At 42.8% G+C, this 23,219-nt stretch overlaps 1 protein-coding gene across 2 annotated transcripts in view; it reads right to left on the reverse strand.

Annotated features, from left to right (window-relative positions):
• col15a1b (collagen, type XV, alpha 1b) overlaps positions 1–23,219 on the reverse strand; it is a 106,109-nt gene that overhangs the window by 65,458 nt on the left and 17,432 nt on the right. The window contains exons 3-4 of one of the 2 annotated variants that reach the window (XM_054762517.1): positions 23,023–23,129; positions 22,781–22,845 (exon numbers count right to left, since the gene is read on the reverse strand). In XM_054762517.1, the coding sequence (XP_054618492.1) occupies positions 22,781–22,845; positions 23,023–23,036 (79 nt within the window). In that variant the 5' untranslated portion in view covers positions 23,037–23,129. Of the gene's footprint in view, positions 1–22,780; positions 22,846–23,022; positions 23,198–23,219 lie in introns of those variants that run through there. The other variant, XM_054762526.1, reaches the window with a different exon arrangement.

The raw sequence follows: 23,219 nt of genomic DNA on the forward strand, positions 1-23,219 counted from the left end.
GCTATTTTAAAGTCCCAAAGGTCTGTCTCCTACGATAAACATAGAAAATATATACATTTACTGTATTTATAAAAAAGTATATATGAGTACGTATTTATGTACGGTATCCATGCATAACAGCGGTGCGCGCACTTTTTCAGCATGCAAGTTACAAATCAAAAAGAGCGAATCAGCAGGGGAGCTTAATGTCAGCTGACTGATGTCATATGACATCCACAAAGTGAGGTTTACGCGATCGACCCAAGCTACCTTGGCGAGCTTGTGATGGGTACATTTTCTTATTTTCTCTGAGTATATCTACTATATTGGGTAAGACAAATGGAAAGGCGACTATAGGGGTGTTATTTCATGTCTAGAGGGCTCTATTAATGTTTAAAAAAACATTTAGAAGATTTTCTATGTCATAATTACAAAAATTCAATTTACTAATAATGAATCCTACATCACAATAAACTTTTTTTCCTTTAATTGTTCAAATTTTTCTAATTTTTTTTTATATTATGACTTTGCTCTCTTAACTAATTCAATACCAAAGACGTGATTATAAGGTTTTACAAACCCAAACGCTTGTTCCCAGAGACGTATTTACAATATACTTCTTTCTTGTTTTTTTTGTGCGGGAGGCCGAGAGAGGTGATGACGCAACTCCCCACTAATGCATTTGGCTGTAGGGTAGTTTTAAGTCCCCACTAGATGGCAGAAGTGCGGTTGATAACAGCTCGGCAGCGAGGGAAGAAACACACATGACAGGAAGGAGGAAGTGAGAGAGCGTGGAGGAGTGTAGCTTGCGGAAGGTTACGCATTGTAGGGACATTTTAAAGCATGCACATATGCACGCGCACTCACGCACACACATGCTTCAGTTCCGAATGTGAAAAATGTAAATAATTGATGGTGTTATATTTGTAAATAAAGCGTTATTTGGATGTAAAACAAGCATTCTTTGTGTTGTTTATGTTTGTATAGTTGTTTAGATATTTCAGCTGCCACAAAAGCAAAACATATTTGTGTCAAAGTGAAAGTTATGCTTGAAATGTATCTTTTCACAAAAAGCTAATTTTAGTGAGGAACTGATATTTCCCTGAAACGTACCTACGTTCTACTGCTGATCACTCAAGAACGGAAAAAGGTAGAAACAAACTTTTTTTTCCTGATGACAGACGGGAGTGTAATGTTTGTTTTGGTAGGTTCCATGTTTATAAAACATAGAACACAATATTCTGAAAGATCAGTCCAAATGGTCTAAAAGGGCCGCTACTGAAGGGGTTGTCTTTTGAACAACGGCTGGGATTGAATGAGTTCATATTTTGTCCTTATTCTTGTAAAATGACAGCTCTTTTTGTTTTAGTTTTCTAGGTTTGATTGTATTTTTAGAAGGTGACCAGGGCCACGGGCCGCAACCAGCCCGCATCTGGCCTCCGGGCCGCACTTTGGAGACCCCAACTTAAAGGCTTACTATTCAGACCTCATGCATACACGTATATGCTTCAGAATCAGGCCTTCAAATTTCAGCTTCACCTCACAGGGCCAGCTCGCAGGCGTACAGTGAGATCAGCATGTTTCCGTCCTGATTGGTTGATGTCTGAAATCCTAACACCCAAAGTTGGGGCATGCGTCAAAATTACACATTTTTATGGGCGTATCAGTTACTCGCAGATTTTTGCCATTCGCTGGTGGGTCCGGGACGGGACCCCGCGAAACAGTGTGACGCTAACTGAAAAGTCTTAAAGCCTACTATGCACGGCGTGCATTGTAACTCCTTCCACGTGCAACACACAGCACATCAAATCCCCGGTTCAGAGCAGCTTTGCAATTGCAACACCTGATCCCAGCAAGGCCAGAGTCAAAAAGAGGCGATGACGCAACTCTCCACAAATGCATTTGACTTCAGATCAATTTTAAGCCGTAAAAACGGCCACAAGGTGGCAGAAGCGCATTTGATAGGAGCTCGGCAGGGATCGTGTGGACGGAAAAAACACACATGACAGGAAGGAGGACGTGAGAGAGCGTGGAGGAGTGTAGCGTGCAGATTACACATTGTAGGGACATTTTGAGCATGTGCACGCGTGCACACACATAGCTCCGTTCCAATTGTGAAAATTAGTTCATGGCGTTATATTTGTTAATAAATTATTTTGATGTAAAACAACCCCTTTTCGTCTTGTTTATGTTGGTATAGTTGTTTAGATATTTCAGCTGTCACAAAAGCAAACAATCTTTGTGTCAAAGTGAAAGTTATGCTTGAAATGTATCTTTTCACAAAAAGATGGTTTTCTCCCTTTTTTTAATAATATAATATTTTCCTGAAACTTACCTATGTTCTACTGATGAAAGAACGGAAAAAGGTAGAAAAACTTATTTTTTTCTGATGAAAGACAGGAGTCTCACCTTTCTTTTGGTAGGTTGAACGAGCAGTCCAAATGGTCTAAAAGGGCCGCTACAGAAGGGGTTGTCTTTTGGAAAATGGCTGGGATTGAAAGAGTTAATAACAATGGGCCTCATTCACGAAACGTTCTTACGCACAAATGTGTTCTTAAAGCCTTCTTACGAAGATTTTTGGCATTCATGAAACGTGTTCTTAACTCCCAGTTCTTAGATCTAAGAACAAATTCTACGAACGCTCAGGAGGACTCTTACGCACAAGCAAAGCTTGCACTTTCAATGCGCAATCGCCCTCATGATGGATTTTGCAACCTGATCCCAAAAAATGTAGTGCAAATAAAATATCCCAACAATTATTTATCATCAAAACAACTAAAATGTACTCATGGATAAATATATATTCACATCCCAATTCATCAAAAAAAAGGCTGGCTGGACGTGCGCTGCGCAGAGAGAGAATGTAAAGGGACCATTAGATTTATTTGCTGAAAGCCACAAATATTTGATGTCCCGCTTCAGGCTTCAGGCTTCCCTCTCTGTTCTTGCAGGTGTGCAGGATCATCAGAATAACATCGCAATGAAACGTGGTGTGTCTATTGCGCACGGAGCACCCCCAGATAACGACATGCGCCCCCAGCCACGTCTTGAGCCAGAGCACGGGGCTGCTGTATTAATTAGGCAGCGTCTAATCAAATGTAACCACAGAACAAATACATTGTCACACACAAACTATGTATTTTGACTTTATCTAATCTTAATCTTTTTTTTAGTCTATTTTAAGTCAAAACACTTCTTTTTAACCTCTGCGGTGGTGCGTTTCTCCGTGGAAACGGCATTTATGTTTCCTGCAATGGTGCTCCATGCCGACTCTTTTTGGATGGCCTGATGACCGGTGGATACACGTGAAAATAAGGTGGTCTTGTGTTCGCTCACTCCTTGTAAAAGCACCTCTATTTCAGTAGAATTGAACTTTTTCTTTCGTTTGTTGTCCAGCTGCTCCTCAGTCTTGCCCTTGCGCGTTGCCATCTCCGCCTCCAGCTGCCTGTTGTTGACCTTATATAGGAAATAATAGGCGGTGGCCTATGCAAATTAGGCCTCACATGCACGGGCATCGCAGTTGGCATTCATCAACCTAAGAACACCGGTGCCAACGATTATCCCTACTTAAGAACGTGTCGTGAATGTGGCGCAGTTTCCAACCCGCGCCTTCTTAAGTACACTTCTTAAGAAGACTTTTAAGAAGATGTTCGTGAATGAGGCCCAATAACAAAAACAAAGTTGCTGTAGCTTGGTTAATATTCAGGTCACATTATGCAAATGTGATGAAATGCACTTTTTGGGGTTTTTTTCCAGAAGGCTTTATAGGCGGTGTGTCCCATTACGTGCATTCTTAGCTGCCTCTTTTTAGCTGTTTTTATATCTTTAGAATGCACAGAAAAGAGACAGTCGTGTGTTCATGTCTCACATAAGGATTGTGGATGATCGGCAAAATTACAAAAAAAAGTGCACTTTTCCTTTAAGTAGGCCTGTCACGATAATAGATAAAACGATTAATTGAACAATAGAAAAAAAATGAGGTCGATATTTTTGACACCTCGATAAACTGACACGTGCGACACGTACGTTTGCCTGTTCCATTTCCTAGTCTTGCTGTAGCACACAGGCTGCATGACAAGAGGGTTCACTCCGCTTGTGTCTGAGCGCATTGGTTGTGGGAAAGAGTGAGCCTCCTGTCAGCCATTCAGCGTCTTTGTCACAGTACGTGAAGGCGGGGGCTAGCTACGTAGAGATTGAATACACTGAGTGCTAGCAAGCAAACGCTAATATGAACGACAGCACAAAAGCCGAATGCCACAGTTCCAGTGTGGATGTGCTGTGGGGAGTTCGTCCCGGCGGTTGGCGCTTGCTGGGGCGTTTGATCGGCAAAGTGAATGTATAGAGCTGGGCGGCATGAGCTCGTGATACCCGGGGTATGTGAAGTGGTGAAACCCCCCCCACGGAGAAGTGCTATCTACTGTATAGTAGGCATCTTGTGTGCCTCACGCAGATACACTACACTTGAGTACCATTTCGTGCAGGGGCGTCAAACTCGTTGTCACCATGGGCCAGTTATGGTCATCCTCAGAGGGCCACTTTTTATAATTCTATTTGAGAAATTTGCTCATAATTAATTATTACATAAATTAATACCCAATAAAAAAGTCATTTTAAATTGGATATGACAACAAAAAAATAAGGTTTTCTCTCAATATTTACAACAAATATATTTAGCACAAAAGATTTTTTGTTAGTAAATTAATTTTGTTTTTTAATTTATAATTTTATTATTTATAGTAATCATAATGATAAATGTTAATTCAATTATTGTAAAAATATTTTTATATATTCACATTTTTAATTATTTAAATATATTTATATTAAGTAAAAAAGCTTACATATAGCATACACATAAAAATACAATCATGTAAATCAAATTTTACACTCATAAAAGTAAAATAATGACAAATAAAGCTTAAAAAAGTAAAAACAAAATTAATATTAATAACAAAATAATAATATGTATACAAATATTTTTTAATAATATTAAAAGAGGCTGTCCTTTTGACATGCATTATTTCAAGGCTTTCGCGGGCCACATAAAATGATATGGCGGGCCAAATCCGGCCCCCGGGCCTTGAGTTTGACACCTGTGATCTTGTGGCTCAAATGTGACATGACACGGCGATAATTGAATGATAAACTCAAAGATAATATGGTCTAAAAAAAGGTTGAAATGATCGATAATCGTCGATAATGTATAGCACAATTATCGACCAGCAAAAAAGCTTTAACGGTCAATGAAGTTGTTTATGTCAACAATTTATTTAGCCACTTTTATCGTCTGAAAATATTCACACTATTTTATGCATTTAGCTATTTTTATCCGTCAAAGGACTTTATGAAGCATGCGGTCAAAAAAGGGTGTGAAAATCAACGCTAAATATTCTTTGAATACTAGAAAATGTTTTCTTTTCCATGTTATGTCAGTTGGGGACTTGTTACCATGTTGCTCGAGGAACTGGACCTCTTCAACGTTTAATTGCGCACCCCTGACCTGCACTAACATATGATGGGAAGAATGGTTGGATGCCCTCTATTGGAGCAGATGATTGGTTTAGAGAGGCTGGGGAAACTGGCCCTCAGGGATGTGACTTGGTTCCTCGAGGATTAGGGTTGGGAGGTCTGGCCGGGGTAAGGGTTGCTAGAAGAGAGTGATGGCCATGTTCAGGACTTTATAAAGGAGTCATTCCATTCCTGAATCAATTACTCTTTGGGGAAAGTAACTAATTACTTTTCTGAAGTCATGTGCCAGTAAAACATTTCCTCATGAATTCACACCCACTGTCTATGCCTGGTGACCCCGTTTAGGGCCTCTGGATTCCACAGAAAGTCACCCCTTCACCTCCCTCTCACTTCCTGCTCTACCTAACAAGCCCCCTGACAACAAACTCTAATTGGTTTACTGTCGCCACCAATCACACGCAGTAGTTATGAAATTATTCTTAGGTCTAAAGTGGCCCTAAGATGTGTACACTTCAGTAAAAATGAAAGTTATATTGCTAGACATTCCTTTAAAAAAAAAAAAAAGACAGCATATGTAGGACTGGCTCAAGCAACACAACACAAGCATATTATGTTGGCGCCCTCCAGTGGTCATAAAGATAATTCAGGTAGACGTTGAGCATACTTTTTGTTGTATTTATGCTACGGCAGTCAAAAATAGTGCATTTAACTAATTTATTTCATTAATTACGTTAACATTTTTAGCTCAATAATATATGACGGCTGACAGAAGCATTCCGCTTTTTTATAACAGTATTCTGACCTGAACACATCAACAGCAGTGTTCCAAATCGAACAAGTCCCTGGCACTGATCTAAAAAAAAAGACTGGATCGAGCTTCTGTTGTTTTATTTTTGAAGCCAATGGAAATTTGCGGCGGCCATCTTGGTGAGACCACTTTGCTGTGAGACAACAGTATGGCAACGCACTGGTAAAACTTCGATTGATCGTATAGCCACCAAAATCAACTGCTAAAGGTTATAACTACTCAGATTTATACGCTTTGGTGTCATTTATCAAGCTAGTAAGATGTATTTTAGCTTCGAGACGGACGAAAAATTGGCTGTGTGGCAGCCTGCAAACATTGTTTACGTACGGAATTTAAAGTCTATCTTTGTCTAATTATTTTCCTACGGTAAACCATTATTTTTTTTATCTCAGGATAAGGTTAAGGCAGGAAGAAAGCAGAAATTTTGTCACATGTCTTCTACCTTTGCGTGAATCATGTGTGGTATCAGAATTAATGTAACTTGGTAGTTGTGGTAGCTTTTAAAAAAGCTGTTTTTGGTACAAAAAGACATTAGATAAGTGCAAATACTCAAAGCCTACTGTAAAAAACTGCATAGAAATAATTTTATCATTGATTGCTAGGCTAGGCACCAAAAAAAGGCCTAGTTGTTACAGGAAGGTGTAACTAGAAAATTCTTGCAAAACCACCCATCAAAGTTCATACTTTAACTTTTGGTTACATTTCGAGAACTTTTCAAAGCAAAGCCGTTCAAGTAGTGGCACATATATCAGGTCAAAAAAAGGTGCCAAGTAAAAGTACTTACGAGTGGAAGGTTCTTGGGAAGTGCTTTTTAAGTTGTGTTTCCTCATCCTCGCTTCCTTCACTGGCACTCCTGATGTTTTTGATGATTTTTCACTAATTCTGCGTTCGTATACCAGCACAATCACAAAGCTGTGGCGCGTAAGGTGGTCTCACCAAGATGGTGGCGATCGAAAAAATCTGGCTTCAAATTTTGGCGCGTGAAAACAATAGGTTGCTCGATCCAGTCTTTTTTTTAGATCAGTGGTCTCTGGTCCTCCTCCTCGGAACGACACTTCCTCATTGTCACGAGACTACTGCGAGATGCATTCAGGGACACACTGAACCTCGCAAGAACGGCTTTATTACGCGCGTATGTCTGCAGTCTTAATAAACACAAATGCAAAGGAACAACAGTAGGTGGATGTTCTTATCTCTCACTAGAGTAACTGCTGCTGCGGAAGTACAATTTGCTGTATGCTCAGAAATTACATCTACACTCAAAACGTCAATTTAACTAAAAATATATACGTGGTGTCTTTGAATGCAAACCCTCAATGGCTCATAACAACGTCTTTAATGTGAGATTCTAATAGTAGCAGAACTACCATGACGTTTTAGGGCCACATTAGAAATTACATACATACATACATTACATTTAGGAGAAAAAACGTTGTACATTTGCGAGAAAAATGTGTAATATTACCTTTGCTCAATTTCAAAGGTCATATAAATCCCCCTTTTCATAGCTGTTAAAATGGAGTATTAAAATAATCTTGAGATTTACTCTTCCCACCTTCACCCAGTATGTCAAATGCCACACTAGAGACAATAAAACGTTGGACCTCCTGTATGCAAACATCAAGGATGCATACACCTCATCCCCCCTCCCCCCGCTGGGTCATTCTGATCACAACCTCGTCCATCTCGTCACAGACTACACTCCAGTAGTGAATAGACAACCCCCTGTGAAGAGGCCTGTGAAGCAGTGGTCTGAGGAGAGCAGTGCTAGGCTCAGAGACTGCTTCCAGACAACAGACTGGGAAGCGCTCTGTAGTCCCCATGGCAGTGACGTTGACAGCATGACACACTGCATCACAGACTATATAAACTTCTGTGTGGAGAACACTGTGCCCTCCAAGTTGGTGAGGTGTTTTCCCAACAACAAACCCTGGGTGACCTCTGAGATTAAGGCCCTGCTGAATAAGAAGAAGAGGGTCTTCAACTACGGGGACAAGGAGGAGCTGTGCAGAGTCCAGAGGGAACTCCGGCACAAGATCAGGAAGGGGAAGGACTGCTACAGGAGGAAACTGGAGAAGCGGCTGGAGGAGAATAATGCCGGGGAAGTCTGGAGAGGCCTGCACACCATCACAGGCCATGGCAAAGGAGTGGGGAGAGACCAAGCCAGTGGGGACAAGATCTGGGCAGATGAACTCACTGTTTTTCAACAGATTTGAGTCTGCCCCCCCTCCCTCCCCTACCAACTCACCACTCTTCACCCCCACATCCCCATCCCAGCCATCCTCTACTCCCCTCTCCATAACTGATGATCAGGTGAGGAGTCAGCTGAAGAAGATCAAGGCAAGGAAGGCCCCGGGACCGGACGGCATCAGCCCTAGAATCCTCGAGGACTGTGCTGACCAGCTCTGTGGAGTTCTCAGGCACTTGTTCAACCTCAGCCTGAGCCTGGAGAAAGTCCCGGCCCTGTGGAAGACCTCCTGTGTGGTCCCGATATCAAAGACACCGCGTCCCAAGGAGCCTAACCACTTCAGGCCTGTTGCCTTGACCTCTCACCTGATGAAGACCATGGAGAGGATTATTACCTGCGACCCCTGGTGGGCACTCAGCTGGACCCCCTGCAGTTTTGTTACCGGCCTGGGATCGGAGTGGACGACGCAGTGATCTACCTGCTGCACAGATCACTGCTACACCTGGAGGACAGCGGGAGCGCTGTGAGGGTCATGTTTTTTGACTTCTCCAGTGCCTTTAACACCATCCAGCCGTCACTACTCAGAGTGAAGATGGAGAGTGTGGGAGTAGACCAACACCGGACTGCATGGGTTATAGACTACCTCACCAACAGACCACAGTATGTGAGGCTCCGTCACTGTGTGTCTGACATGGTACTCTGCAGCACAGGTGCCCCTCAGGGTACGGTGCTCTCCCCTTTCCTCTTCACCCTCTACACCTCGGACTTCACACACAACTCCACACAGTGTCACATCCAGAAGTTCTCCGACGACACAGCCATCGTTGGTTGTGTTTCAGAGGGGAATGATCTGGAATACAGGACGGTCATCAGGGACTTTGTCAGCTGGAGTGTGCTTAACCAGCTACAACTCAACACCAGCAAGACAAAGGAGATGATCATTAACTTCCAGAGGAAAACATCTCACTTCACACCGGTGAACATCCAGGGAGCGGACATAGAGTTGGTAGACAGCTACAAATTCCTGGGTGTTCACCTTAACAACAAACTGGACTGGTCCGTCAACACCCACGCCCTCTACAAGAAGGGCCAGAGTCGCCTCCACCTGCTGAGGAGACTGAGGTCCTTTGGTCTGTGCAGGACTCTTTTACGGACCTTTTATGACTCTGTGGTGGCCTCAGCCATCTTCTATGCTGTGGGCTGCTGGAGAGGGGGCAGCACGGACAGGGACAGGAGCAGGATCAATAGGCTGATCAGGAGAGCGAGTTCTGTTCTGGATGGTCCTCTGGACTCCGTGGAGGAAGTGGGGGAGAGAAGGATGTTGGCTAAGCTGACATCCATCATGGACAACACCTCTCACCCGCTACATGACACTGTGGGTTCCCTTAGCAGCTCCTTCAGCAGCAGACTGTTACACCCACGGTGTAAGAAGGAGAGGTTCCGCAGGTCCTTCATACCGACCGCTGTCAGGCTCTACAACACCTGCACCACCTGAACCATGTTGTAGTCACTATGTATTCTTTACTTGTGTATCTTGCTTGCTGCTGTAACAAGTCAATTTCCCCGCTGTGGGATAAATAAAGTACAAATACAAATACAATAAAAAGGAAGGTGGACGTGAGAAGGGCTAGCCATGCTAATCTAAATCCTCAACTGCTGTCTTTTGCTGCCACGTTATAAATAAAAGCTTGCCTGAATGAGCAACAGGAAAGGTTCCTTCCTTCCTGAAGAGCTGTGCTCTATTTTCCTTCTGACACGTATGACACTATCACACCTCATACTAACACTTTATTCTCATACCTGTAACACTTTATTTTGCGTAAATTTACGCCTTTTTAACTCGTAAATTTACGACTTTATTCTCATAATTTACGACTTTTTCTCGTACATTTACGACTTTAATCTTGTAAATTTATGACTTTTTGCGAATTTACGACTTTATTCTCATAAATGTACAAGTTTATTCTCGTAAATATATTACTTTAATCTTGTATATTTCCGACTTTTTTACTTGTGACTTTATGACTTTATTCCCGCACTTTTACGACATTATTCTTGAAAATTTACAACTTTTTTACTTGTGAATTTACGACTTTATTCTCATAAATTTATGACTTTTTTCTTGTAAATTTGCAGCTTTATTCTCGTAAGTTTCCACCTTTAATCTCGCAAATGTCTGACTTTATTCTTGTAAATTTACGACTTCTTTCTTGTAAATTTGCAACTTTGTTCTCGTAAATTGACATTTTTTTTCTTGGAAATTTGCGACTTTATTCTCATAAATTTACGACTTTAATCTTTTGAATTTCTGACTTTTTACTCGTGAATTTATGACTTTATGACTTTTTTCTCGTAAATTTACGACTTTATTCTCGAAATCTCAGGGTTTTTTTTTTGATGTGGGCCTCAAACTCCGTGGTACAGAACATTTGACTAGTGTTGGGCAAATACATTTTCAGACGTGTGGTATCGTTTAGCTTGGAGCTGTTACTACATAGAAATATATAACATAGTGTCCTGTCATTCATCCATTTGTTGGTGAAATACAGTAAAAAAACGGGCATATTTTATGTTCATCGTGATCAATTTCTTTGAAAACTGTGATTAATTTGATTCAAATTTTTAATCATCTCAAGAAAAAAAACAACAAATGAAGCCAGTACTGTCAAGCCAGCTCTTTTGAGTGTTTGATGCTATTCGCCCTGACTCAAAGTTCACAGACGACATTTGCTGTTTTAGCACCGCAGCCTTCCATCTTCCATCCAGCAGAGTGAGAGAGAGTGACAATAAATTAAACATGCATGCAGTTGGTGAAAAAGTGTGTCAGCCTTGGGAAAGTGAGGTACAAAGGTCAACAGAGAGGACCTGTTCTCAGGTACTGGTATACCTCACACACACACACACACACACACACACACACACACACACACACACACACACACTAATCAATGAAGGTAGTGTTGCAACTCTGCTTTTCTCGTGCACTTCCCCCCCCCCATCTTCCTCTCTCGCCCTTCCACCCCTCCTACGATGTGTTTTCATTTCATACTTCTAGTTGGGACATGAAGAACGTCCACAAGCTCTTTTTTAGAAAGCCCGGTCCAGACAGTCCAGAATTAGAAGAGATTATATCCCCATGTGGAGAAAGGCGCTATTATCAAGCCTACATGCCACCAAAAACAAACCAGTAAAAGTCCAGTATCACCAATGTCTCTGGAGCAGGAGAGAATGACCCAAGCTTGACAAAGTGCTGCCCCGGGATCATTTGCAGGTCATGGCTGTTCTTTATTGGCCCGCAGCACATTCTAAAACGACCATTTAACAATAAAAGTAAAAAAAATATACCCGACAATAGCCAAAATGAAAAGAGTCTGCAGTAATTTTACAAAAAAGTCACAATATTAAGAGGAAAAAAGAGAAAAAGTTGTAACATCACGAAAATAACGTAATATTGTCAAGGAAAATCATGTAATTTTAGTAGCATAAGGATGAAATATTAAAGAAAGACTTTTTTTAAGTCAGCATTTTGGGAAAAACAAAAACAACAAAAAACATTAAATTTTGGGAAAATTAGGTTGCGGAAAAAGTTTAAATATTACAAGAATAAAGTCAAAATATTATGGGAATAAAGTCACAATTATGGGAAGGAAATTTACAAGAAAAAAGTGGAAATCGTAACAGTAATTTTACAAGAATAAAGTAATAATAAGAGAAAAAAGTCATAGTCTCACGAGAAAAGTGATTGCCCTGCCGTAGTCTGTCCCTTCATTGTCCATCGCCAGAGTATCAATATTGGGCATGCAGTACTTGTCAAACAATTGAATTGAATTTTTGCAGAAAATGAGGGAGACTTTCCCCAAAATACCACCCTCTACTTTTCCCTGATGCTATCCCATGGTGAGATATTCGATGTACGTCAGTAAACCGCGATAAGCAAAATAGAAACGGTGCACTTTTCTAGAAAAACAGCACTTCCAATAAGGAAATGCCTGCTGAGTGACGGGTTAAAAAGAGACGAGCGTGTTTCTTCAACATGGAGCTCTTCAGGCCTGCAGCACACGTGATAAAGGAACGCATTGTTTGGACTTTGGAGATCAGAGGTGAACATCTGCAGAGGAGTTGTTTCCATGACATCAAGTGTCCCAGACTTTCACTCATCCCACTATCCCAAACCCCTGCCATCCTCTCACCCTGGTTTAACCCCGCTGAAGCGCACAAAGAGGTCACCCAGTGATGGTTTTGCTTGCGCTTGTTGTCTTCCGAGGCGAGTGGAGCAATCTGCTTGGTGACAGACGTTTACTGTGTGCACTGAAAGACAACCTCCAGAAAAAGAGTAACGGGGAAAATATTATCTCATGTTTGCTACATTGGTCAACGCTCGCTGTTCTGACGTCTGAAAGGCTGTCGTGGTTGAATTACGATGTCCTGTTAGACCAGCAGCTTCCAGACATTGGCCAGTTGTACTTCCCTGACGTTGCTTAAATGTGTTTTTATATTGTTTGGAATTATGTTCCACATTGTTCCATTTTTGAAAGCAAGCGGTAAATTTGCAAAATTGTATTTATAGTTCATGGCGCCAAGCCTGTTCGGTCTCGTTTGCGGAAGCGATGTCATCGGGGTGACATAAACAAGAATGTATGCTCAGCAGTACTGCAGGGCTGTCCTGGGATGGTCCGACGATCCGACGATTCCAATCGGAGGAGTCTGATTCGACTATCAATCTCAGCGTGGAATCATAGCAAAATGTCATGTGATCAAGAATGTAAAGAACAAAACAGAGAATGTCATTGTTTTTGTTAGAAATAGCCTGTTGTGATTCAAACAGCCTCAGTTGTGTTGTGAAAGAACTGAAAATGACAAATGCGCGTTTAACAGAAGACCTGTGCTCATCACACTTTCACAAAAATCACCCGCTTCAGTGGTACGATCCAGTGGAGCTGAGGTGTGCGCTAGCTCTGAATGCTAGGTAGGAGGACCGTCAACATTATTGGCTCATAACGGTTACTAAAGACGTAAATACTAAAAAAGCCACAGTCTCATGAGAAGAATCTAGTAATAATAGGAGGAAAAATAATGTCATTTTAGTAGCATCAAGTTTTTTAAAGTCGTAATATTGTGAGAAGCAAACAACGCAACCAATAAAGTTATAAAAAAGTTAAAATATTATGGGGAAAAAATTGCAAAAAGAAAATGTGTCCAGTTCGTCTCAGTAATTATGGAGCCACAACAGTCCTGATTGGCTACGAGAGAACCCACACATTGTTTTCTGCGTTCTGATTGGCCGTAGACCATTGTCAATCAATCTCCTCTGTTTCCTACTGTGTGATGGCTAGCTGCTAGCGATCATACATGCTGAATGAAGCTTTTGTCATACTACTGTCACAGATAAATAAACTACTATGAAATGAAGTGGTTATTTGTGAAACCTTTACCAAAGTCAACAATCCAGCACACGTCTAACATGTTGTCACTTTTGTTTTGGTTTCGTTGGTCTTGCTTTCTGTGTCACTTAAATCAACCAAGGTTCTGTTGTTGCACACCTGCCTTGTTTGTGTGTTTGTCTTTTTGTTTTCTATGAGTCTTTGAGTCCGTTTCTTTGAGGTGGAAAAATGAGATCTGTTGATTTGCAGGGATCGCCGTCAGCTCTTAAAAAATACAACAGCAGCAGTCGACTATTAGTCGCCTCTGGACAAAATCTAACAAATCGGATTCGATTATTAAAATCCTGCCTACTCAGCAGCAGCCGGGGGTACCCCCATGTCATCACAATGGTACAGTCTTGATCACATGACATTTTCATATGATTCCACCGCAAGATCGATAGTTGAATCACACTTCTCCGAATTGATTTCTCGTCGAATAGTCGACTATTCTGAGTTTTCATATAGTTTTCATAGTTTTCACATTTTCATTGGCCGAAGGGTCATCAGAACGGCAAAGAGTTCAAGGGTCCCAATCCGAGGTTTGCAACATGAAAATGTCTACGCAAAGACTTCTACGCGATCTCGTGAATTTCTCCCGTCCCAACTTCAGGAAGTCCACGTATGAGAACCTACCGTTTTTTTTCTTCAAAAAGGCAACATTGTTTTTTTTGGATGTAAAAAGAATTGGGTATCTAAACTGGAGTAAGGCAGCAATGGGAAGATTTTGTGTTTTCTGGGGAACTAAAGACCTACTTCACGGTCACTTCACGGACAGCTGTTTTGCGAACAAAGCACAGTTTGACACTGGATTCTCCAAAATCACCAAATTATATCCGATATCCAATTCTTCTTTACGTTTGCTGATAACCATTAGCACGTAACGGGTTCAGGGGGGCGTGTCTCTATGCACAAATGAGCGGTGGCAGGAAGTGGGGGGCTGGAGCCAACCCAACAGAGTAGGCATGATCGGGGAAGGAGGCTGCCGAATCCAAGGAAGATCCAATAGGAGAAGAAGGCAGCTTTGCTCTGCAGACACCGGAAGCCACACAAAATCAGAAGAGTACCAGTGCTGGAATATATAACAAAGAACATAGACCCCACACGTCTCTTCAACATTGCGTGGATGTCAGGAACAGTACCTCCGGTTTGGCAGACCGGGGTGGTGGTCCCCCTTTTCAAGAAGGGTGACCGGATATGGGGATCACACTCCTGATCCTCCCTGGGAAAGTCTATTCCAAAGTGCTGGAGAGAATGGTAGGACCGTTTGTCCAACCTCGGCTACAGGAGGTGCAATGTGGTTTTTGTGCCTGTCACGGAACACTGGACCATCTCTACAAGACCGTCTCCCTTGCAAGGGCACTGGAGGGTACTTGGGAGTTTGCCCAACTGGTCCACATGTGCTTTGTGGACTTGGAAAAGGCATTCGACCGTGTTCGTCGCGGTGTGTGTAGGGGGTGCTCGGGGAGTACGGGATTGGTGGCGCTCTACTACGTGCCATCGGTCCTTGTACGAACAGAGCAGGAGCCTGGTTGGCACTGCCAGCAGTAAGTCAAGCCTGTTTCTGGTGAACGTTGGCCTCCGCCAAGGCTGCCCTTTGTCACCGATTCTGATCATAATTTTCATGGACAGAATTTCTACGTGCAGCCAAGGCATCGAGGGAGTCCAGTTCGGGGGCCTTAGGATCTGGTCTCTGCTATTTGCAGACGATGTGGTCCTGATGGCCTCATCAGGCTGTGACCTTCAGGGTTTATTGGGGAGGTTTGCATCTGAGGGTGAAACGTCTGGGATGAGACTCAGCACCTCCAAATCTGAGGCCATGGTTCTCAGTGGGAAAAGGGTGGATTGCTCCCCCCGGGTTGGGAATGAGGTCCTGCCCCAGGTGGAGGAGTTTCAGTATTTCGGGGTCTTGTTCATGAGTGAGGCAAGGTTGGAGCGTGAGGTCCACATTCGGATCGGCGCCGCGTCTGCAGTAATGCGGTCGGTGTACCGGACCGTCGTGGTGAAGAGAGAGCTGAGCTGGAAGGCAAAGCTCTCAGTTTACCGATCGATCTATGGTCCCACCCTCACCTATGGTCATGAAAGAACGTGATAGCGGATCCAAGCAGCTAAAATGAGTTTCCTCCGTAGGGTGGATCTCGGCTCAGAGTAGAGTTGGAGTCAGTTGAGGTGGCTCGGGCATCTAGTCCAGATGTCTCCCGGACGCCTCCCTGGTGAGTGGTTCCGGCCGTGAGGAGGTCCTGGGGCACACCTAGGACACGCTGGAGGGATTATGTCTCACAGCTGGCCTGGGAACGCCTTGGAGGCCGGGGACCGAGAAGTCTGGGCTTCCCTACTGAGACTGCTGCCCCCGTGACCCGAACCCGGATAAGTCAAAGAAAATGGATGGATGGATGGAACATAGAACCAAAAATGTAGAAGACTGCGTGTGTGTCATGTGTCTCTAACTGCTTGCTTACTCCAATATGACTGAGCAAGAACAAGGTCATAATAATAATAATAAAAAGGACAGCTGCTTTAGGGAACTCATAAGAACAAGAAGTACTTTCTTGTGAGTAAATAAATATCCAAGTGAGCCTCCCCACACAGCGTTCTTTGTGTTCCTCACCCTGTCAGTGTGGTGGCCGTCGCCGTCTGGTTTGATTTCGCTTTCATCTATGCTGTGCTGCTCAAAGGCTCTTTTCACTTCGGAACTGATCGCTGATAAAATATTTTGTTTTGCCAGCTCATTTCCTTTGTACGGAGCCCCCGAGGAGACATGGAGAAAAAAAAATGAATGGGCGAAGACAACACATTTTTGTGAGAGAACGGAATAACACACTTCCGGTCGTAGCTTGCGTCCACGTAGCGGAAGTCGGTTGGAAGTGCATCATTTCATTTCCATCTTCAGCATTTCTGCATCCTTGCAGCACAAATGTAGCGATACTGTAACTATAGGAGCAAGTTTTCAGTTCCGTGATGATCATTCGCCTCGTCTTTTGAAAATAAAATGCTAACCTGCGGTGCTAGCTAGTGTTGCAGGAAACATCTCGTTGAGTCCTGGTACTGGAAAGGAAAGATACTGATTCGCCGTACAACGGATTCTTCCGCTTGTGCGCACTGCTTGTCCAAGAAGTTAGCAGAAACTCAACCCTGCGCTGCTCTTAATTTGAAGTTTCAACGCAAACATCCGCCCGGAACACGGAAGTAGCGGAAGTGCAACGCTCTTAATGGAAACAGCCCACACATTTCTCTTCATTTCATGCTAATGGGTTTTGAAACGTCCTATTTTATTAGTTGTGGGTGGATCGATCCAGCTTATTTTGGCACTTTTGGCTTTATTTTGCTCACGCAAAAAGGTATTTGCCATATTTGCCCGACTATAAATCACGCCGGGGTATCAGTGGCATTTACGTGTATTTACACATTGAGCGCGATTTTTTTTTTTATTGGCCAATGGCACATTCTAAAAATAGCATTTAACAAGAAAACTAAAAAATAAAAAACTCATTTTACAAGAATAAAGTGAAAATATTAAGAGAAAAATTTGTAATCTAACGGGAAAAAAATGCATAAATGCAAAAGAAACAAACAATACAACGAATAAAGTTTTCATTTTTAATTTAAAAAACAACAGCAGAAATGGAAAAAAGCAGCTGTAATTTTATGAGAATAAAGTCAAACATTCAAAGAAAAAAATCATGTTTTAACAAGAAAAAAAGTCAATTTTGTCAACCAGGCTGACCAGTGTTGTCCATCCCTGCGCTATACTGTACACGTATGCTAGCACCTACCAGTGTTGTCCATCCCTGCGCTATACTGGACATGTATGCTAGCACCTACCAGTGTTGTCCATCCCTGTGCTATACTGTACACGTATGCTAGCACTTACCAGTGTTGTCCATCCCTGTGCTATACTGTACACGTATGCTAGCACCTACCAGTGTTGTCCATCCCTGCGCTATACTGTACACGTATGCTAGCACCTACCAGTGTTGTCCATCCCTGCGCTATACTGTACACGTATGCTAGCACCTACCAGTGTTGTCCATCTCTGTGCTATACTGGACACGTATGCTAGCACTTACCAGTGTTGTCCATCCCTGCGCTATACTGTACACGTATGCTAGCACTTACCAGTGTTGTCCATCCCTGCGCTATACTGTACACGTATGCGAGCACCTACCAGTGTTGTCCATCTCTGCGCTATACTGGACATGTATGCTAGCACTTACCAGTGTTGTCCATCCCTGCGCTATACTGTACACGTATGCTAGCACTTACCAGTGTTGTCCATCCCTGCGCTATACTGTACACGTATGCTAGCACCTACCAGTGTTGTCCATCCCTGCGCTATCGTGGACACTTGTGCTGAGTTAAATCTAAACTTGTATATCACTGCTTGCATACCTACTGTAACCAACTAGCACATTCATACACCCAAGAAGCACTTTATTTATTGCTTATTTCAACAATATGATGTGACACAGATTCCTCCGCTTGGTTGAAAGACTTTCTTTGTAGCCTTTTGGCCTCAAACCATCGACACACACACACACACACACACACACACACACACACACACACACACACGCGCACACAATGATGATGATTCACGGCCATCTTTCCAATTGTAACCATGGAAATGGACACAGAAACAGCAGCAGCCGCTCAAAACACAAAACAAATCATTGAAAACGTACATTTTCATCCACCTCGGAGACTAACTCATTGTTGGCGCGCATGACATCACGGAAAACACAACACGGTTACCTCATAGGAGGCTGAAGCCCCCGGCCGATATTGTACACTCGCACCATTGTGCCCCCACTCCGTTCCAATCAAAGTCAGCGCAGCTCGGCGACTCTCACAGGTGGCCGTGCGGCGTTGGCGTTGGCGTTGGCGTTGGCGTTGGCGTTGGCGTTGGCGTTGGCGTGCCAGCTTCCGTCTCCCAAGACGCTGCATGGATGTTGAAGCGTGACAGACCCAATCACGTCAGTGGGAACAGGAAGTGCGGCACGCCAAACGGCAAATCCTCGCACGTTTTCACGTTTCACTTCCTGTTCCTGGCGCCATTGGAATGGGCTTTGCCACGATACGCTTTGCTTTTTGATTGCGTTTTGAAGCAACGCAACAAAACAATCGATCTTTTATTGGCCGCTGGCACATTCTAAAAATATCCTGAACAAGAATACCCCCCCAGAAAATGAAAACTCGGCTGTAATTTTACAAAAAGACAAAATACTGAGAGAAAATGTTGTAATCTAAAGAAAAAAGTCATCATTTGATGAGGAAACATAATATCATTTTAGTAGCATAAAGCATTGTTTCGATGAAGTCGGAATATTACAGGAAACAAAACGACAAATAAAGCTGCCGTCTTCCGAAAATGAGGTGGCAGAAAAAGTCATAATGTTACAAGAATAAAGTGAAAATGTGATGGGAATAAAATAATTAGGAGAAGAGCATTTACAAGACGAACGTGGAAATAGGTGGGAAAAAAATTAAAAAAAACAGCAGCAGGAATGGAAAAAAAACAGCTGTCAGATTACGAGAATAAAGTCAAAGTTTCAGCAAATTCCAACGAGAAAAAAGGCAACATTTTATGAGAATAAAATAATAATAATATATAATAACTAATATTGGGAGGAAAAATAATGTTGGAAAATTATGAGAAATAATACAACAAACAAAGTTGTCATTTTTAATTTAAAAAAACAAAAAAAACAGCAGAAATGGCAAAAAGTATCTGTAATTTTATGAGAATAAAATAATAATAATAATATAATAACTGATATTGTGAGGAAAAATTATGTCGGAAAATTATGAGAAATAATACAATAAATAAAGTTGTCATTTTTAATTAAAAAAAAACAAACAGCAGAAATGGCAAAAAGCCGCTGTAATTTTCTGAGAATAAAGTCATCTTTTAATAAGGAAAAATGTCACAATTTTATGAGAATAAACGGGCAACATTATGATGGAAAAGAGTCAGTTTAGCAGTGAAAAGTTCTAACATTCCAGGAATGAAGTTATAATTACGAGAAGAAAATTTACAAGAAGAACGTTTAAATGGTTGAAAAATGTTTAAAAAACAAAACAGCAGAAATGGAAAAAAAACGCCGTCATTTTATGAGAATAAAGTCCAAACCTCCCGAGGAAAAAGCTCACATTCTAAGAAGAAAAAAGTGGCAACTTTACGAGAACAAACTGGTTGAATTATCAGGAAAAATCATGTCTTTTTAGTCGCACAGAGTTGAAATACTAAAGAAAAATAGCAGATTTCTTTCAATGTAGTAATACAGTATTATGTAAACAAACAATACAACGAATAAAGTTGTCATTTTTGGAAAATGAGGTTGTGGAAAAAGTTCTAATGTTCAAGAATGAAGTCAGGATATTATGAGAATAAAAGTCCGAATTACGAAAAGAACGCAACAAACAGCAGAAAAGGAATTTCTCATCAAATTCCAAGAATAAAGAAAATATTCAGAGAAAAACGTTTTTAAAAAGTCACAATTTGAAGAGAACAAACTGGTAATAATATTATAAAGCGAAAATCATGTCAGTTTCGTAGCTTAGAGTTGAAATACTGAAGAAAAAATAGCATATTTGTTCAAAAGCGGGAATATTCTGAGAAACAAACAAACAAAATAAAGTTGCGTGTTTTGGAAAATGAGGCTGGGGAAAAAGTTATATTATGGGAATAAAGTCCAAATATTCCGAAAAGAAAATGTATGAAGATTATTTAAGAAGAAAGTTGATGTGTTTAGTTGGGGGTTTTTTAATGCAAAAATGGGGAAAAAGAGCAAAGGCAAAAATGGGCTTGTTCACCTCGGCAGTTTGTTAGCACATCTTCGTGTGTCGCTTTGCAAACATCCAAGTGGCCCCCGCTGGGAAAGCCTTTGGACGCCCCCGCTAGAAACAATTAAATGTTTCCACGTGAGTGGAGGCGAAAATGCGGCACTTTACCAAAAATGGCTACCTGCTGCAAACGGAAACCCATTTTGGTGGTCCGCTGCCAAAGCCCACACACGTTAAAACGGCCCTGGGAACATCTCCGCCTCCCGCTTCACGAATCCACACCAGCAACACGTCCTCTAAAAGGGTGTGACCCCCCCACCACAAGACTGGACACAGCGTTTGACTGGTGCGCTCACGCACATGAACACATGAACACATGAACACATGAACACATGAGAGCAACTTGCCGTGCTGCCAAGCTAACAACGTCCCCCACAGAGTCGTGCAAGGGGCCTCACGGCAGGGGGCAGCGCCATCAAAGTAAAACAGCCAAGGTGTGAAAATGGAAACGGGAAAGGGGACGGAGCGGCTAAAGTCACAGTCAGCAGATGTCCTGCTGGGGTCGCTCATCACTGCTGACTCGTGGAAACGTGCAAAGAACGAGGAGCGATCACCATTTCACCTTTTTTTTAAGCTTGTTGTATTTTACGGGCAAACTTGTAGCTCGGGGGTGTCCAAATGTCTTCCAGCGAGGGCCGCGGGAGGCCACACGTCCATTTGCACGATTCAACGTGTCTGAAAAGGAGCGGGAAGAAGCAGAGCTTAACCCATCTCCACGTTTATGACAGATAGTTCACGACATGTCGACGCTAACAATGGCGCGCTTGCGTACGCGTTGTCCTTTTGTCCTCCCCCTGTGTGTGTAAAATAAGATGGACATTTCGGAAAGTCATACAATTGGAATAAATTGGTCGTAACAAATCGGAGACATGAACTAAAAAGAGTCCAGTCGTCCCCCGCAGTAATAATTCATGAATAAATGATGGCTGTTTGGTGCTTATGTGGTATTCCGGCCACCAGGCATCAGTAAGAGCTGCCATGGCTGAGATCAAGTGGAAAAAAGGTTCTCCTCTCATCCCGTGTGGAAGTGGTCATTTTTTGGCTTCTTTGCCATTCTTCCACACTCCGTTTGGAACGCTTTCTTAAGTTTAGATGAAGTAAATTGGAGAGGCTTACTAGTTCGCTTGCTATGCTAGCGCCGGCCGTCTCTTATGTCCCTGCAGTGATGCCGTAGCCTGCGCAATGTGATGTAAACAATAGCAATCATGTTAAAAATCGTATTTGGAACGTCATAAACGGGTTTTCTATGCTCTAACTACAAAACTATGCATTTATTAACATTGAATCCTACTTCGCGGAAATTCACTTATTGCGGAACCAATTAACCGCCATAGACGAGGGACGACTGTCAATCAAAAGCATCAAGGGCGAGTTATTATCAATACCAGATTGTTGGTGATAATCAATCAAGCCGCTCACACGCTTAGCTAGTTTGCTAGCGATGACCACAACGAGCGACAGTACGGAGGAGACTGACTGACAGCGGTCTGCAGCCAATCAGCACGCAGAAGACAATGTGCGGTGCAGACAGAAGAGAGAGAATAGAGACGTGTGCTACAGCACAGAACGACACTCGGCTTCCCACAATGCAATTCTCCTTAAAGGGCCAGGCGCTGCCTGTAACGGCCTTCATTCGCTGTTAAAAGAAATTACAAATTTCACCAAAAAAACCGCCAGAGGTGACCCGCGATGGAGTGAGGGAACACCGTACACACAAAACATCTTCTTTTCGTCTTTTTGGCCCCCACATCCTTTGATGTTTCCGTATGCGGCCCTCGCTGGAAAAACTTCGGACACCCCCCCGATGTAGAGAATACACACGCCCCCGTTAGAAAGCTCACCACGGTTACGTGTTTATGTCGTCATGCTCCACCGATCACGTTTTTTCTTTCGCCGGGCGTTGAGATTTCGCGCTTTGTTCCACGGCCCTCGAACGCATCACAGCTGCTGCGAGCTACCGTACCTCCTTCTCATGCGTCTACACGACACACACCGCCACTGATGCCCACAAATACTCCCGCATGTGCCCTGAGGAACACAAGACAAACTGACAGGAGCAAGATTTGTTTTTTTTACCTTCCAGGACCTGCGAAGCAGCCGGACGACCGCACAGGAGAGCAAGATGCAAGATGAGAGGCCACCTGTGGAGACACGCGACATTGTCCGCTTGCCGTTAAAGGTGAAATAGCTCATGTGTGTTCTATAAAAGTACCACGCATATCAGCGCAGCTAGCCAAGCTTGTTAGCACGTACACCTTATCCTGTGCCGTCATTAAAGGTATCGAACCCGCGGATGGGAAGGAGAAAAGGAGTCTTACCCTGCTTGGAGCATTTTCACTGGAAGTCAAACCCAAGTGCAAGAGTGCGATGAAATTCTGGCAGAATTTGTGCTCGCTCAGCCTCACAGCGCTCTCTCTCTCCTCCCCTGCAGGACAAAAGCGCTCTCAGTTCCGAGCCTTCAGGCCCACGGAGTTGGGAAACTTGATGCCCTTGGAGGGAAACCCCACCCGTGAGC

The sequence above is a fragment of the Dunckerocampus dactyliophorus genome, chromosome 2, assembly GCF_027744805.1.
Source record: "Dunckerocampus dactyliophorus isolate RoL2022-P2 chromosome 2, RoL_Ddac_1.1, whole genome shotgun sequence".
Lineage (NCBI taxonomy): Eukaryota > Metazoa > Chordata > Actinopteri > Syngnathiformes > Syngnathidae > Dunckerocampus > Dunckerocampus dactyliophorus.